The 13,310-nt window shown below is 40.0% G+C and overlaps 1 protein-coding gene across 4 annotated transcripts in view; it reads right to left on the reverse strand.

Annotated features, from left to right (window-relative positions):
* Nucleotides 1-13,310, reverse strand: part of LOC122555131 (cyclic AMP receptor-like protein A) — a 214,513-nt gene that overhangs the window by 42,957 nt on the left and 158,246 nt on the right. For all 4 annotated transcript variants that reach the window (XM_043700836.2, XM_043700837.2, XM_087992845.1 and 1 more), the window contains 2 exons: nt 8,861-8,908; nt 6,924-7,006 (listed from right to left, as the gene is read on the reverse strand). In XM_043700836.2, coding sequence (XP_043556771.1) covers nt 6,924-7,006; nt 8,861-8,908 — 131 coding nt within the window. The remainder of the gene's footprint in view (nt 1-6,923; nt 7,007-8,860; nt 8,909-13,310) is intronic.

Here is a 13,310-nt window from a genome sequence, read left to right on the forward strand (position 1 = left end):
AGAAAGCAGTGATACAAAATCAACTAGTGCCTAGATATACTGACGGCCGAGAGAGAGGGCGTCTGCAAAATGTTAGGTACCTCATGCTGTTTTAATATTCCTGATAAGTCCCAGAATATCACTAGTGTAATCAATCATATGATGGCAGCAATCTGACTGCCTCCCCCAGCAGATGACTCCTGGTTCCAATGGCTCACCTCCCTTTGGGGAGGATGGGGGTATTGGATCCTACATGTTCTACTATTGTAGGACTGGTCTTACTCATAGTGCTTTGTATAGGAACCTGCTTGTGTACCTGCCTACGCCGCTTGCTTATGAGTGCAGTAGGATACCAAATGGTAAAACTAACAGTAGCACAACGGCAGGAAGATCCGATTGCGTGGACCCCACCCTACTTGACGTTGACGAGTGTGACATGTGAACATGGGCTGTGCACAGGGCACACCAGAGCAAATGATGAGCAAGTAACAAGCTGTGTTACAGGTAGGTGGTGTCTGAGGAAAGACCTGGTGTTCCCTAAGCATTTTTGATGTATAGCTATTCTGGCTCTATTTTTTTTGGTTGTTGTCTTTGTTGCCATAAAATGACAAAAAGGGGGAAAATGTAGCGGAAAATTAACAGAATTAACATTTACTGTGAAATCTGAAAGAGAATGCCTTGCTAAATTTAATACTTTTCTGAACTTTGCAAAAACTTTTGCTGAATTCTGCAGTTGAGGAAACAGCTTGTCTTTGCTGAACTTTGTAAACATTCAATCTGGCCTTGCGAGCAACCGAATTCAGCAAAAGAGCTAAGGAAAACATAAAGACAGTTATGTCCACGGCAAGGGAATGAGAAAATAAGAACTCGAATGTTTCCTTGAGCGCGTGATAAGGATGGTATAAAAGGGATATGTGAATTTTGATCATTGCTCTTACACAAAGCATTTTTGCCAACTGTATTGGTCCTGCACGCAGACAGTTAAAAATAAAGCTTTTTCTTTGCTCTTGTTAGCAGTTGAGTCAAGTCGATTTAATTTCCATGACAATGTATACACCTAATGAAGGAAAAAGTGAGGATTGCAGATGCTGGAGATCAGAGTCAAAAGGTGTGGCGCTGGAAAAGCATGGCCAGGCAGGCAGTATCTGAGGAGCAGGAGAGTCAATGTTTCAGGCATAAGCCCTTCATCAGGAATGTGGCTGGTGGGGTGAACAGGGCTGAGAGATAAATAGGTTAGGAACTGGGAGTTTTGGGGGTGGGGGGATTTCGATCCTTGTTGCAGTTGAGGGGTGGAGGATTGGAGGGTGGAACCCCTATGGTCCTCACCTTCCACCCCACCAGCCTCCGGATACAACACATCATCCTCCACCATTTCGGCCACCTACAGTCAGACCACACCACTAGAGATATATTTCCCACCTCACCCCTTTCAGTATTCTGCAGAGACCATTCCGTCCCTGGCAACAAGCTTGTAAATCTTTTCTGAACCCTTTCAAGTTTCACAACATCCTTCCTAAGGAAGGGAGACCAGAATTGCACACAATATTCCAAAAGTGACTTAACCAATGTCCTGCATAGCCTCAACTAACCTCCCAATTCACATAGGCCACGACAGTCACAAGGAATTTAGGAAAAAATAATGGTGCTGTCTTAAACGGATAAACTTTCTTTTATATAATGCTATAATGAAGGATCATGGTCCATGGATGAAATCGCTTGCATGTTGTTTAAGAGAAAATTGTTACATGAAAAACATCAAAGCAAAGAGGAAATCAAGACATAATAAAGCTCTATCTTAAATAGTTAGACTATGTTATATTAACTGTGATACAAAGCAATATAGTGCATTCTCTACATGAATTTGGAAGCATTAAGAGGATTGAGGACAAAATTATTACACTCCCAAAAACTGGTTTATATTCTACTCCTTGTTGATAAATCTGGGTGAATAATGTCCTAATTTTTTTTTCCAGAACAATAATGCTTTATACTGTTTTAGCGCCTCATAATAAATACTTAAATACTTGAACTATTTTATCTAGATATTTTCCTTGCGCTGTACATAACCAGGGCAGGTTTTTGTTTTCCCAAGAACAATATAGGATTAACAATATTATCTTACTTGGCTAATTCTTTTAATTTCAGATTTCACAGCATTAAAAAATTCTGGAAATCAAGATATGCACAAAAGACTAAAAATATAATGTAATATAGTTTGTGTTAAGTGATAATAATGAAGGTTACTGCCTCTACAGTCACAAACAAAAATAGGGCTAAGATTCTAATTCAAAAGGTTTCCTGGCTGATTTCATTCTGTTACTAAACCATACTCTCAAAAACACTTTTGCAAGTGTTATTACTCTGCTTATAGTCATTAGAACACTTAAGCAATTTCACCCTCACTCGAACAGTAATCAACAACTGTACAATGAAAGGCACACTTCCTAAGGAATATGTAGATCAGAATTATAAAAATTTCAGGAATCAGACAATATAATGCATAAGGACTGGCCTTGAAATTACATTAGGTTTGGTGATAAAATTTGGCACTTAGAGAGATGAAATTAATTTCTATCAGAAATTATTACAAAATAATGGGGAAGAAATGGATTCATGCAAAAATACAACATGGGCTGTACAGTTAGTGACCAACAGATCTGCAGGAAATTGAGGTAAGTCTGCCAAGTGGCACTCAAAGCAGCAGAAAATAAACAAATATCTTATCGATATTTTGTAGGATAAATATTGTTTGTAAAGGTAGTTGCAAAGGAACAATCTGCAACCAATGTCTATTCGGGGCAGTCAGTGGATCAAATATGAAACAGAATCTTACATGGAACAGAATCTTATACAAAATGCAAAAGCAGCAAAATGGATGATGAATATGCTGGTGCTTTACAGGTAAAATAGAACACATCTTTATTTTGTCCTGAAAAGGTATATTCTTATGATTGAGAACTATAAGACTGTTCACTTTCGCTTGTTTGTCAGATCAAATATTTGTACCTGGAATCAGAACATGAGGTTGAGAAATATTTTCAAGCTTCAGTAGAGGATAGATGTTTTAACAGTGTTAGTTGAAATTATTCTCAGACTGTGACAAGTCCAGGAACATTTTGTTTCTGGTGCCTTGAAGATGCCAACTAATTTTAAGCTCTTGTTTATGCAACTTCAAAAGACAATAGAGTGCAAATTATTACACGGGCTCGTTTTTGGGATGTAAAACTGGTGTAGCAATGACAAATTGAGTTTGGAATAGTCCCGATCTAATCCGTGTGCATCTTTGAGATTAATGAAACTAACACGGCCCATATTTTAGGTGTTGAGCCGTCATCTAAAACAGGCACCCTTACATATGGTAATGAGGGGCCAAGGCCTGTTTTAGAATCCCTCTGGGAAGGTTTGTGATGAGTGGAGCAGATGCTGCAGCAGCTGCTCTCAAAAGGAAAGGTTAACATTACTTTAAAAAAAGAACTTTCCTTTGGTGCTGCTCCAACACTGCTCTCCTTGCAATCAGATTCCCTGTCTCCTCACACCAAACCCCAAAAGTTGTTCCAACCCCACCCTCTCACAGGATTTATTTTCAAACTGCTTTGGAGAGAGAAGCTTTCACAAACACAAGCACAGACAGTGACAGGCCAAGTGAGCAATGCAAAAGAGTTTTCACATTCTATTATAGCCAGCGATTTTAATGCTTCTTTTCCCTTGTATGCGTGTGTGGTGAGGGTGGGGTTCAAGATTCAAGCTAAGATACCAATTCCATGGATATAAGTCTCACTCTGGTTACTATCGTTGACAACAGGGCAGCAAGGTTAGCAGAATTCAAACTTTTGCGATTGACTGCCAATCAGCACTGAGAATGGAGTGTGAATTAGACTCCTAAAAGCTTGGCCCAGTTAGACAGTCGCTTCAATGTTAAAAAGAGGGCCTTAACTCCACGAACATGTGAAGGCGAGATGAGCATTTCGTTGGGGCTGCTAGCTGCGAGAGTGGGTAGACACATTGATGCCAGGTGCTGCTGAGCTGCACAACAGGGGCAAAGTACCGAAGAAATGGGAGGATGGAGAATGGGACAATGCACAGGGAGACGTCAAGTTGCCAGTGGGAAATGGTTAGAGCTGTAATTGGAGGAGGTGCAAACACAGGATACTGGGAGCAGTTTCTCCAATCAAATGGCAGAATATTAGAATAGGGCACAGTGGGTCCACTCTCCCAGAGGGGATTTGGTGGCCAGGGTCACACAGAATTCTATCCCGTAACCAGAATGCACTGCGGGTAGTTAAATTAGTGTTTAGTGAGAATTCTGCCCCTCAGTAGCGGGAAGTCTCACTCTCTGGAGCTGTCAAAAAATCAGTGTGGGTGGCACCTGGCATGAGCTAAACTCAGAAATGGGTGCTGCCTGGTTTGCAACCAGTGCCAAAATGCCCACGGATCCTGGACAAGCTAAGACCGTGGGGTTAGGCAGGGGAGGATCAGGCATCTTGGAGATTGGGTGGGGCGACATGGGGTGAAGTAGGCTTTATGGTGCAGGTCAGAGGGAGGGAGGGAGTATATCACCTTCTAGTGGGGGAGTTTTGATGCTGATGCACAAAAGGAGGTGCCTCAAATATAGTAGCCTGCTCCTTGCCTCCTAGCGTTTATAAAAAAAAATCTGTTGTCCATTCTTGTCCTTTGTATTGTGGCTTGGTCAGGATAATATGGCTTCAACGGAACTTACAGAAAGTTCCATTGCCCTTTCTTTATTCATTTAGATATCATGGTGGGCTGGGCAGCTCATGTTGACACTCACTATTCTTCACATAATGGGGGTGAGCTTGTGGCTAGGTGAGATGGTTGTGAATTGGGTTCCTATCCTATTTCTTATATCCCCCAATCCTGTACCCAAAATACACAAGCAGGCAATGTAAAGTCCAGCCCCTAGATTCTGTCTCTTTCGTGCCTGGTGTTCCAGCTCCCCCAATTAAGGCATCTATCCATCTTGTCCTTCTTGCTCCTCCATTCATTGACGGTGTCTCTGGAGGGATTTGAAGGAACAGCGAGCATAGGATCTGAGATTGAAGAAGTTGCAAGCATAGGATGGACTGACTGACTGTTTAAGCTCATCGCTTAATATATGCTCCTGCTGTTGGAGCATATATTTAAAAATGTTGATTTATGAAATGTTAATGTTGGAAATTTCTCATCTCATAGAATCCCTAGAGTGTACAGCATCCCATCTGTAGTCCGGTGTGCTTTGCAACTCACATTTCATCACCTTCTTCATCTTTCAAATGTACACAATGACAGAATTCTCCACTAAAATGCTCCAAACTGTAACTACAACAACTGACAGGGTACACCTCAAACCTTCAGCGAACAGTCGTGATAAAAGTTAATTCTGGAGATAACATGTGGCTGAGGAAAAATTGTCAGTTCCTAATATTCTCCTAAAAAAACACAACATCTCTTAAAATATCTCCATCCCTGTGGTGCTATTTCAGAAAGAATTATTGGGAAGCCGTAATACTATGTGTGAATATGTATCTCATTAAAATACATCTATACACTGAATTTAAAACTAGAGTATTTGCTAGAATATTTGCTAGATATATTCACAGGGAATCTTGTTTGTAATTAACTTTCCAAGATCAGGAGAGTTTCTCTAACTTGTCTTTCCATGATCAACATCTGAGGTATTGAGGATGATCCTTTGTAAGGAGGTGCTGTGAAAGCCATATAAATAAATGAGCCTTTAATCTGAAGCCACATAGACTAGGAAAGGACAGGGAAAGTGAAACATATGATTCTGGGAGACATAGTGAAGGATGCGAGGAGAGAGAAAAAGAGAATAAATAGGCAGAGAAAAAAAAATGGCAGTAAAAGAAATTGAATTGGGAGCATACTGAAGTATAGAACTTAGACAAAAAAGGAGAGTGATGTTTGTTGTATAAGCTGACTGGGACCAGTTACTTTTCTTTTTAATTAATGGAGTTCTTTGAGAGTCATTTACTCCTTGGCATGTGCTTTTTCATGGTGCATTTATAAATTTTTAAAATTCACTTTCCCAAGAGATCTATGCTGGGTGTGTGATTAGAGGATGGTATGGCTAAACTTGTACCTTGACTTGAATTCCTTATAGTTTAAGCTTGGATTCAAACTGTAAGGAGCCAGACTTTAAATCCTTTAGGCAAGATGTTAACTCACTCAAAATCAATTCATTTACACGGAGATATCCTCAGACCCGTAAGTCTGATGTTTAAAGTAACCTGCAATGTTAAGCCCTTTTTTAATTTGCTGGTATTATTCTTTTTCCAAGGGAAAAGACAATGATCAAATAGGGCATTAACTCATGGATTTATTTTAAAATCATCCAACTATTTTTCCTTATGTTTCATGTATCTGATCAGCCTGTTTTTAAAAACACCAATAGAGATTGTTTCACAAATAAACATGCCCTAAAACTCAAGGCTTTTCCAATCAGCAAAGTGAGGACACTTAATCAAATCTCTCAGGACTGTCTTAAAACTCAGGATCCAGAAATAAAAGAGGAAAATATGCTGAGTCTATAAAGTCTTCCAAACCGAATTATTTCTAGAAGTGCATAAGACCACTTCAGAAAACTGTTGTATTTAAACTTTATAGAGCAGTACTTTAACAATTTCATTGCATTAACTACTGACAAGACAATGGATAGACAGAACTGAATTCAAAATCATACAATTAAGGATAAATTTTGCCATTCTCTCATTTTTGAATAAGATACCACTACACGAGATGGAATTTTCCTGAACAGAAAAATGCAAACACTATCTTTACCCCCATCCTCAGAAGATAAAGAATGACTCTTTTTTTAATCTCACAATGGTCACAGAGCTGTTATGCTTCTTGACTAGAGTAAACTATAATGATTATAACCTTAGCAATTGCCAGAAACAGTCACAATGGTAACCATTATTTTCACTCACCTGTTAATGAGAGGAAAAAGAGACACAGCCAGGTATACAGATGGGTACCACTTAAGTGGCTTGATTTCCAGCGTCAATAAAATCTGCACATATATAAAAACAATTCTAAACATGTACATTTCTGTCAGTTTTAAATCATTTCTCACAACTGTATCAAAACACAAGTACTGAAAATGTGTTGCTGGAAAAGCGCAGCAGGTCAGGCAGCATCCAGGGAACAGGAGAATCGACGTTTCGGGCATAAGCCCTTCTTCAGGAATGCTGCGCTTTTCCAGCAACACATTTTCAGCTCTGATCTCCAGCATCTGCAGACCTTACTTTCTCCTCAAAACACAAGTAGTCCAACAAGAAATTCATTAATAAAAATAAAAAGAAAGCAAAATCCATAGTTGTATTTTAAACGAATTACACACACAGTTCACGAGGCATCTGGCTAGTAGTGAATTAATCCTTGTGTTAAAAGATAAATTATTAATGACTGCAAATGCAATGATTCAGAGGAAACCTGCAATGGTGATGGAATGGACAAAAAGCACATCAAAAAGGCAGCTTCTCTTTTGAGTCATTAGATTCTGTCAACCATAGCAGCGGTCAATCAGTGTGCTAAGATTGAAATATTTGGGGCGGGTAAAACAAAAAATGATCCCATAGCTGATTAGAGATATCTTGTTAGAGGACAACATTGGAGTTATATGGTAAGTCTAACAGCACTGCAATATCTACTGGTTTGATTTTACTTTAAATATTGCTAATGTTTGATAACATTAAACTATGCAATTATCCTTTACACAATCTATAAAAGCAACATAACATTTTGACCATTACATGTGCCAAGAAGACTTCTGATCATTAAATAGATTTGGCCAAAATATAAACTACCCTTATGTCTATCATCCAATCAAACAAATCATTCTATGTCTTGAGGGCCTAAATTTATGTAGTGAGATCATCCTTCAAAGGAATCATGGCTGAAAGTGAAAATCTACAACAAAAAAGATTACTTTGCATTCAGTTGTACAATTTTGTAGAAATTACTTGTGAAAATGAGATGCAAGCCATCTGTTGACAAAAATGCTTTGTAGTTATCCCATTAGCCAGAGAGGGGCAGCATTCACCTATTAGTACTGCAGAAATACTGTATGTTCTCATTCTTCATCCTTTTTACTAGCACATACATTTGCACATTTATCCTTTTACCAGTGGTGCTTCCCAGAAACCAGCACTGAAATTACCTCAGCTTAATCACAATAAATGAGTTTATTCACATTTGGAGTATGGTTCAGATCCAGATAAGATGAAGATGATGTTGACATTTTTTCAGAAGAAGCTGCATTTTTACTTTTAATGCAATCAAAACTACACAATAATATTCTTTGTACATTCTGGATTGAAGCATGTATGTTACTTTTCAATTTGAAATTATTTGAGATTGCAGTTTCTCTACCTATAACACAAAATTTAACACTACAGTACAGATACTTGGACATCTGGATCAGCTACAAGTTACAGTTTCACCACCAGAACAATATAGTGCTCATTTATTACAACTGAATATCAATCACTCAAGCCACAGAGCAAGGCCCACTTGTGTTTTACATTCATGTCCTGAAACTGCATAACTATATTCAATGTTGATCTGACACACACTGCTTAGGAGAAAGAGAGTTCGTTTTTAAAACTCATATGCCAACAGCAAATGACAGAAAAAGAATTTCACATAGGATCTTTAATCCAAACAAGCTGAAGTGGTCTTCTTTCAACCAATCTGGCTTGGCTTTGAGCCTATTCTCAGAGATGGAAGTCCAATGTTAAAAGCACAGAGCCCATGACTTGTTTTAAAAGTTTATATTTAATATGTCCCAAAAATCTGGAAGATCTTAACCAGTAATTTATAGAAACTTATCTCAGTGTAAGGTGTAATCTCATCTGAACTGTACCTTGCTTCTTTCTCTTTCAGGATCATATGGGCCAGACCAAGTTAAAACCTGTATGAAGGAAAAATGACAGAATAATGAGTGAGAATTTAAAAACAATTTCTATAACATATCTCCCCAATGCCCGACGCTTCAGAGATACCAGGATCAATCGGTTTGTAAATGGCACCTGTGCAACATGTACACATTTCCACGGTGAGTAACAACGAACAACAAAACCATTCTGCTGCACAAGATGTGGTATACCAGATAACTGGGCTGTTTAAACAGCCAGCTTCTACTGCTTGTACCACCCAGGAGCGGAACTATAGTACTCGGCAAAGCGGGTATCAAGATTCTTGGGTGGTCTGCTGTATAACCTCACCCACCATGACAGCCAATGAGCTCGTAACAAGAAAGAAGGATGGGAAGAGACAGTCAACACAGCAATTCTCTATTCGTTAACAGTCCCACAGCTTACCTTCCTTCCCTACAGGCCATCATAGTGCTCATTAGCTATATCCCCAAAATAAAAACCAGCACAAAATAAGCATTTTAACCAAATTAATAAATCAAACCAAACTACACAGTGCACCATCTTCAAGTAGCAATCCTTGTGCGTTCCCTTATTGTCAATTCTGAGAATTCCTGTGCTCCTATTCTGTGCTAGCTTGGTAGCCACAGATTATCTAGTGGGAGATGGCTGGCCTTCTTTGGAATTTGTCCTCGAGGGGCTCTAGGTCTCAAAGGCCTGCTTTCAGAATGCACCCTTTGCCATTGGTTATAGCAGCTTGGGCTGAGTGGTTAACTAGCAATATCTAGCATATGGGTGGAGTATCAGTAGCGGGAGGAGGAAGGTGATCATTCAGGAAGAGGACAGTAGGTTTCAGTTGGACAGCCTGTGCCATTCTCCTGGGGCAGGGTAATCCTTGGAATGTTTTGCAGGACGTGTTGGACAGCTGAGACCCTGAAAGCCCTTTGTGCATTGGCACCTATAGATGTGACGGCAGCAAACTGAGCCTGGGTTACAGAAACCTGAGTTTTTACTGCAGCACTCAGACAATAAGTGGCTTTTGTTTGTGCTGCAGTGGATGCACAGACATTGGTCATCAGATACTCCATTTATGTTGGGTCCACAAATGTGCTAAGGAAAAGAAGACACACAATGCTGGAGAAACTCAGCAGGTCTGGCGTATTTGTGGAGAGGGAAACAGAGTTAACATCTTGAATCCGGTATGACTGTTCTTCCGCATGTGCTAAGGGTATTGGCCAGTATTCCTATGCTGGAGAGAGGATGGGCTCTGAGTCATCCAGCTTCTGTGCCAAGTTGGTTTTAGAATCCTTCATGTTTTACTCTGAAATGCCTGCCAAGGCACAAGTATTTCACTGTACATGCCCATCAGCCTTTGCTTGTCATCGGCTTACTGAAGTGCCCCATCTATTCGCAGTAGAACACTCTGTATGCAACCTCGCCCTCTTACATTGCTCATACCCCTTACCCCTGGCCACAGACCACTTGTGTTTAGTATTCTCATCACATGGAAGCTTTCCCTCAGTTATGCAATGTGAGTATCTGAGCTAGTTGCTATGAAACTGAGAGTGTGTGACAGAGTTTCTTCATCTCTGCCTTCCTGCACTTCCACCCCTTCCACCATGGCCTGACCCAGTGCAGTGCGTGATATATTTGACAAGAGAAAAGCACAATTATAGAATTATAGAAGGGTAGGTGGGGCAGGAGCAGGAGGTATGTGCTTAAATCAACTGCAAATCAGAATACAATGTCGAACAAGGCAGAAGTGGCTTGTGAAAATACGGATTAGGACAGCATCATCTTCAGTGGCTTCAATGGCACCATCATTAGCCACGGACTCAGCAATGTCCACTCCAAACATGATGACCACTGTGAGAATATGCAGCCATGTCTGATCTCAGCCATTAACTCCTGTTGTCTCTGTATTAGCCAAACTGTTCTAAGAGAAAGGTAAGTACATCAATGCATGTGATGCAATATAATTGGTTGATGTGGCTATCACACTTGCATAGCTGGCAGCATGTTGGTTTGTTAATGAGTGAGGATCATGTGAAACTATGATGGTTAGGCATAGAGATGGTTTATTTGTGAGTGATGGAATTTTGTTTGAGTGGGCAATGCGCAAGGCTAGTGGTACAGTAAGACAATAATACCATAAGAAATAGGAGTGGAAGTAAGGCCATTCGGCCTATCGAGTCCACTCCACCATTCAATCATGGCTGATGGACATTTCAACACCGCTTACCTGCACTCTCCCCGTATCCATAATGACCATTCAGTTGAACAGGTCTTTGGAACTGGGTTCCTGGCAGTGACCAGCACAGCTATTTGGCCTTCACAAAGTAAATCTGAAGGCCTTTCAGGCCTCTATGGATTGGTCACATCTCTCTGTCTCTTCATTTCCTCCATCAAGGCAACCACTGCACTTTGAGAGAAACTTAAAGAATCCTCTCTCCTTTGTTGCAGCATCTTTTCTAACACAGCTCAGCATTTGGTCCAGGCAGGCTGCACTTCCCCAGTAAGAGGTGCGACTGGCTGAGGGTGGTCCAGCCTTATATGCAAGCGGGTATTCCGTAGTCACTCAGTAGTGCATTTCATGCTGACAGACTACAACAATCATGCAAACTAGAATGCAGCACAAAGTTGGCATGCTGCCTGCAACAGAAGGAATGGGATTGGACTAATCATGCATCATCATTCCTGCATCCATTTTCAGAGACTATCCAATCAAATTATCAATTAAATCCATAACAAATCAATCAGTTAAATCATAATCAGAGAGGCCAAATGCAGCACACCAAATTAATTTTCTTACAATGGTTTTGAAAACGCACCTAACACAATGTTAGTGCAATTCAAATGAAAACCTGGTTTGGTTGAAACAAGGATAGGAAGTGATGTAAACTTCAATTTTAGAGATACCTAATTCCAACCATATATATTTAAGAAGAAAAAATGAGAATATTTATTGGAAATAAATTAGTTAATACATCACAAAAACTACTTCTACTTGAAGTCTGATAATGTCATAAAAATACTGCCGTTGCCTGTAAGTATTAAACTTCATAGCTGCAACTGAGAAAATGTCAAACAGATGAATAACATCATGATTAGGTGATGAGGGTTAAATGGTTCCCCTCTTTTCATATCCCTTGTTTGCCCACAGGGTTTATTTTCCAAAAGAATATACTTGTCAATTGGGTGCAGTGATAGTGTCCATTCCTCTGGGCCAGGAAGCCTGGGTTTAAAGTGTTATAATATATTTGGACAGGTTGATTAAAGAAATCTATTCTTGCCAATTCAGTCCATGGAACTATTTACATGCTGTGATCATAAAAAGATAATGGACTTCATTGAGTTTTTAAAAAGGGAGGATATTTTTTATTGTATTTAAACTAGCCTAAGTAAATAATAAAAAAAGCACTGTGACTTTCTTTCTCTTTCCCCCACACTCACATGCATTTATAAACAGGTTATAGTGTGGGAGGTCAGATAAGTAAATTAAATTCCAATAAGATTGACGAGATGGATAGAGGCTTTAAAGCTTTGGTGACAACTGGCCTTTGGCTGAATTTGGTGCTTCTGGTTTCATTGTGAGACATTTTAAAGATATAGCAGGAATATAGCAGTTCTGGAGATAGCATCTGTTGGTTGAGTTCTTTGAAAAGTCACTGTGTGCAACATCTGGATACTAAGGATCAGCAGCTAGAGTTCAAGACTGGCAAATTGCCTGGAGGACGAGACAGATATTGAGCAGAGGTGGAGGGGGAAGGAGTGGGGGGGACTCACTCAGGGTCTTGCTCCTTAAGCACCTCAGTTGCTTGGCCAGTACTGCAGAGAAAGCAGTTAAAAATCACACAACACCTGGTTATAGTCCAACAAGTTTATTTGGAAGCACTGGCTTTTGGAGCTCTGCTCCTTCATCACGTGGTTGTGGAGTATAAGATATATATGTGTGTGTGTGTGTGCTTGTGTCAACACACACACAGACACACTCACAAAGACACACACACACACACACACACACACACACACACACACACACACACACACACACCCTCTCTCATACACAAGCTTTCTCTCATACACTCACACACGGACCCTCTCACAGACTTATACCCCCTTTACACTCACACACATATGCACAACCTCCTCCCCACACACGCGCGCGCGCACACACACAACTTTGTGGAGTGAATTTGTACTTGCAGAATTACATTATATTTTGCTCAAAAACTGCATGAATCCATCTCAGATTCGGTAAATCTGCTTTTTAGATTAGAATCAGTCTGAACATTGGAGCACAGACAGCCCCACACAGGACACCTCACATCTTCAATGCATTATCTGGGCCAGCATGGCACCTATTGTTAAAGTTCACTTGAGAATGTAACTTTAAGAACGTTCTGGAATTTACGTATGAAAAAACTGAAAGCAACATGT

This window comes from Chiloscyllium plagiosum, unplaced genomic scaffold (genome assembly GCF_037043375.1).
Source record: "Chiloscyllium plagiosum isolate Xiang-an unplaced genomic scaffold, Cpla_swu_hap1 HiC_scaffold_12, whole genome shotgun sequence".
Taxonomy (NCBI): Eukaryota; Metazoa; Chordata; class Chondrichthyes; order Orectolobiformes; family Hemiscylliidae; genus Chiloscyllium; species Chiloscyllium plagiosum.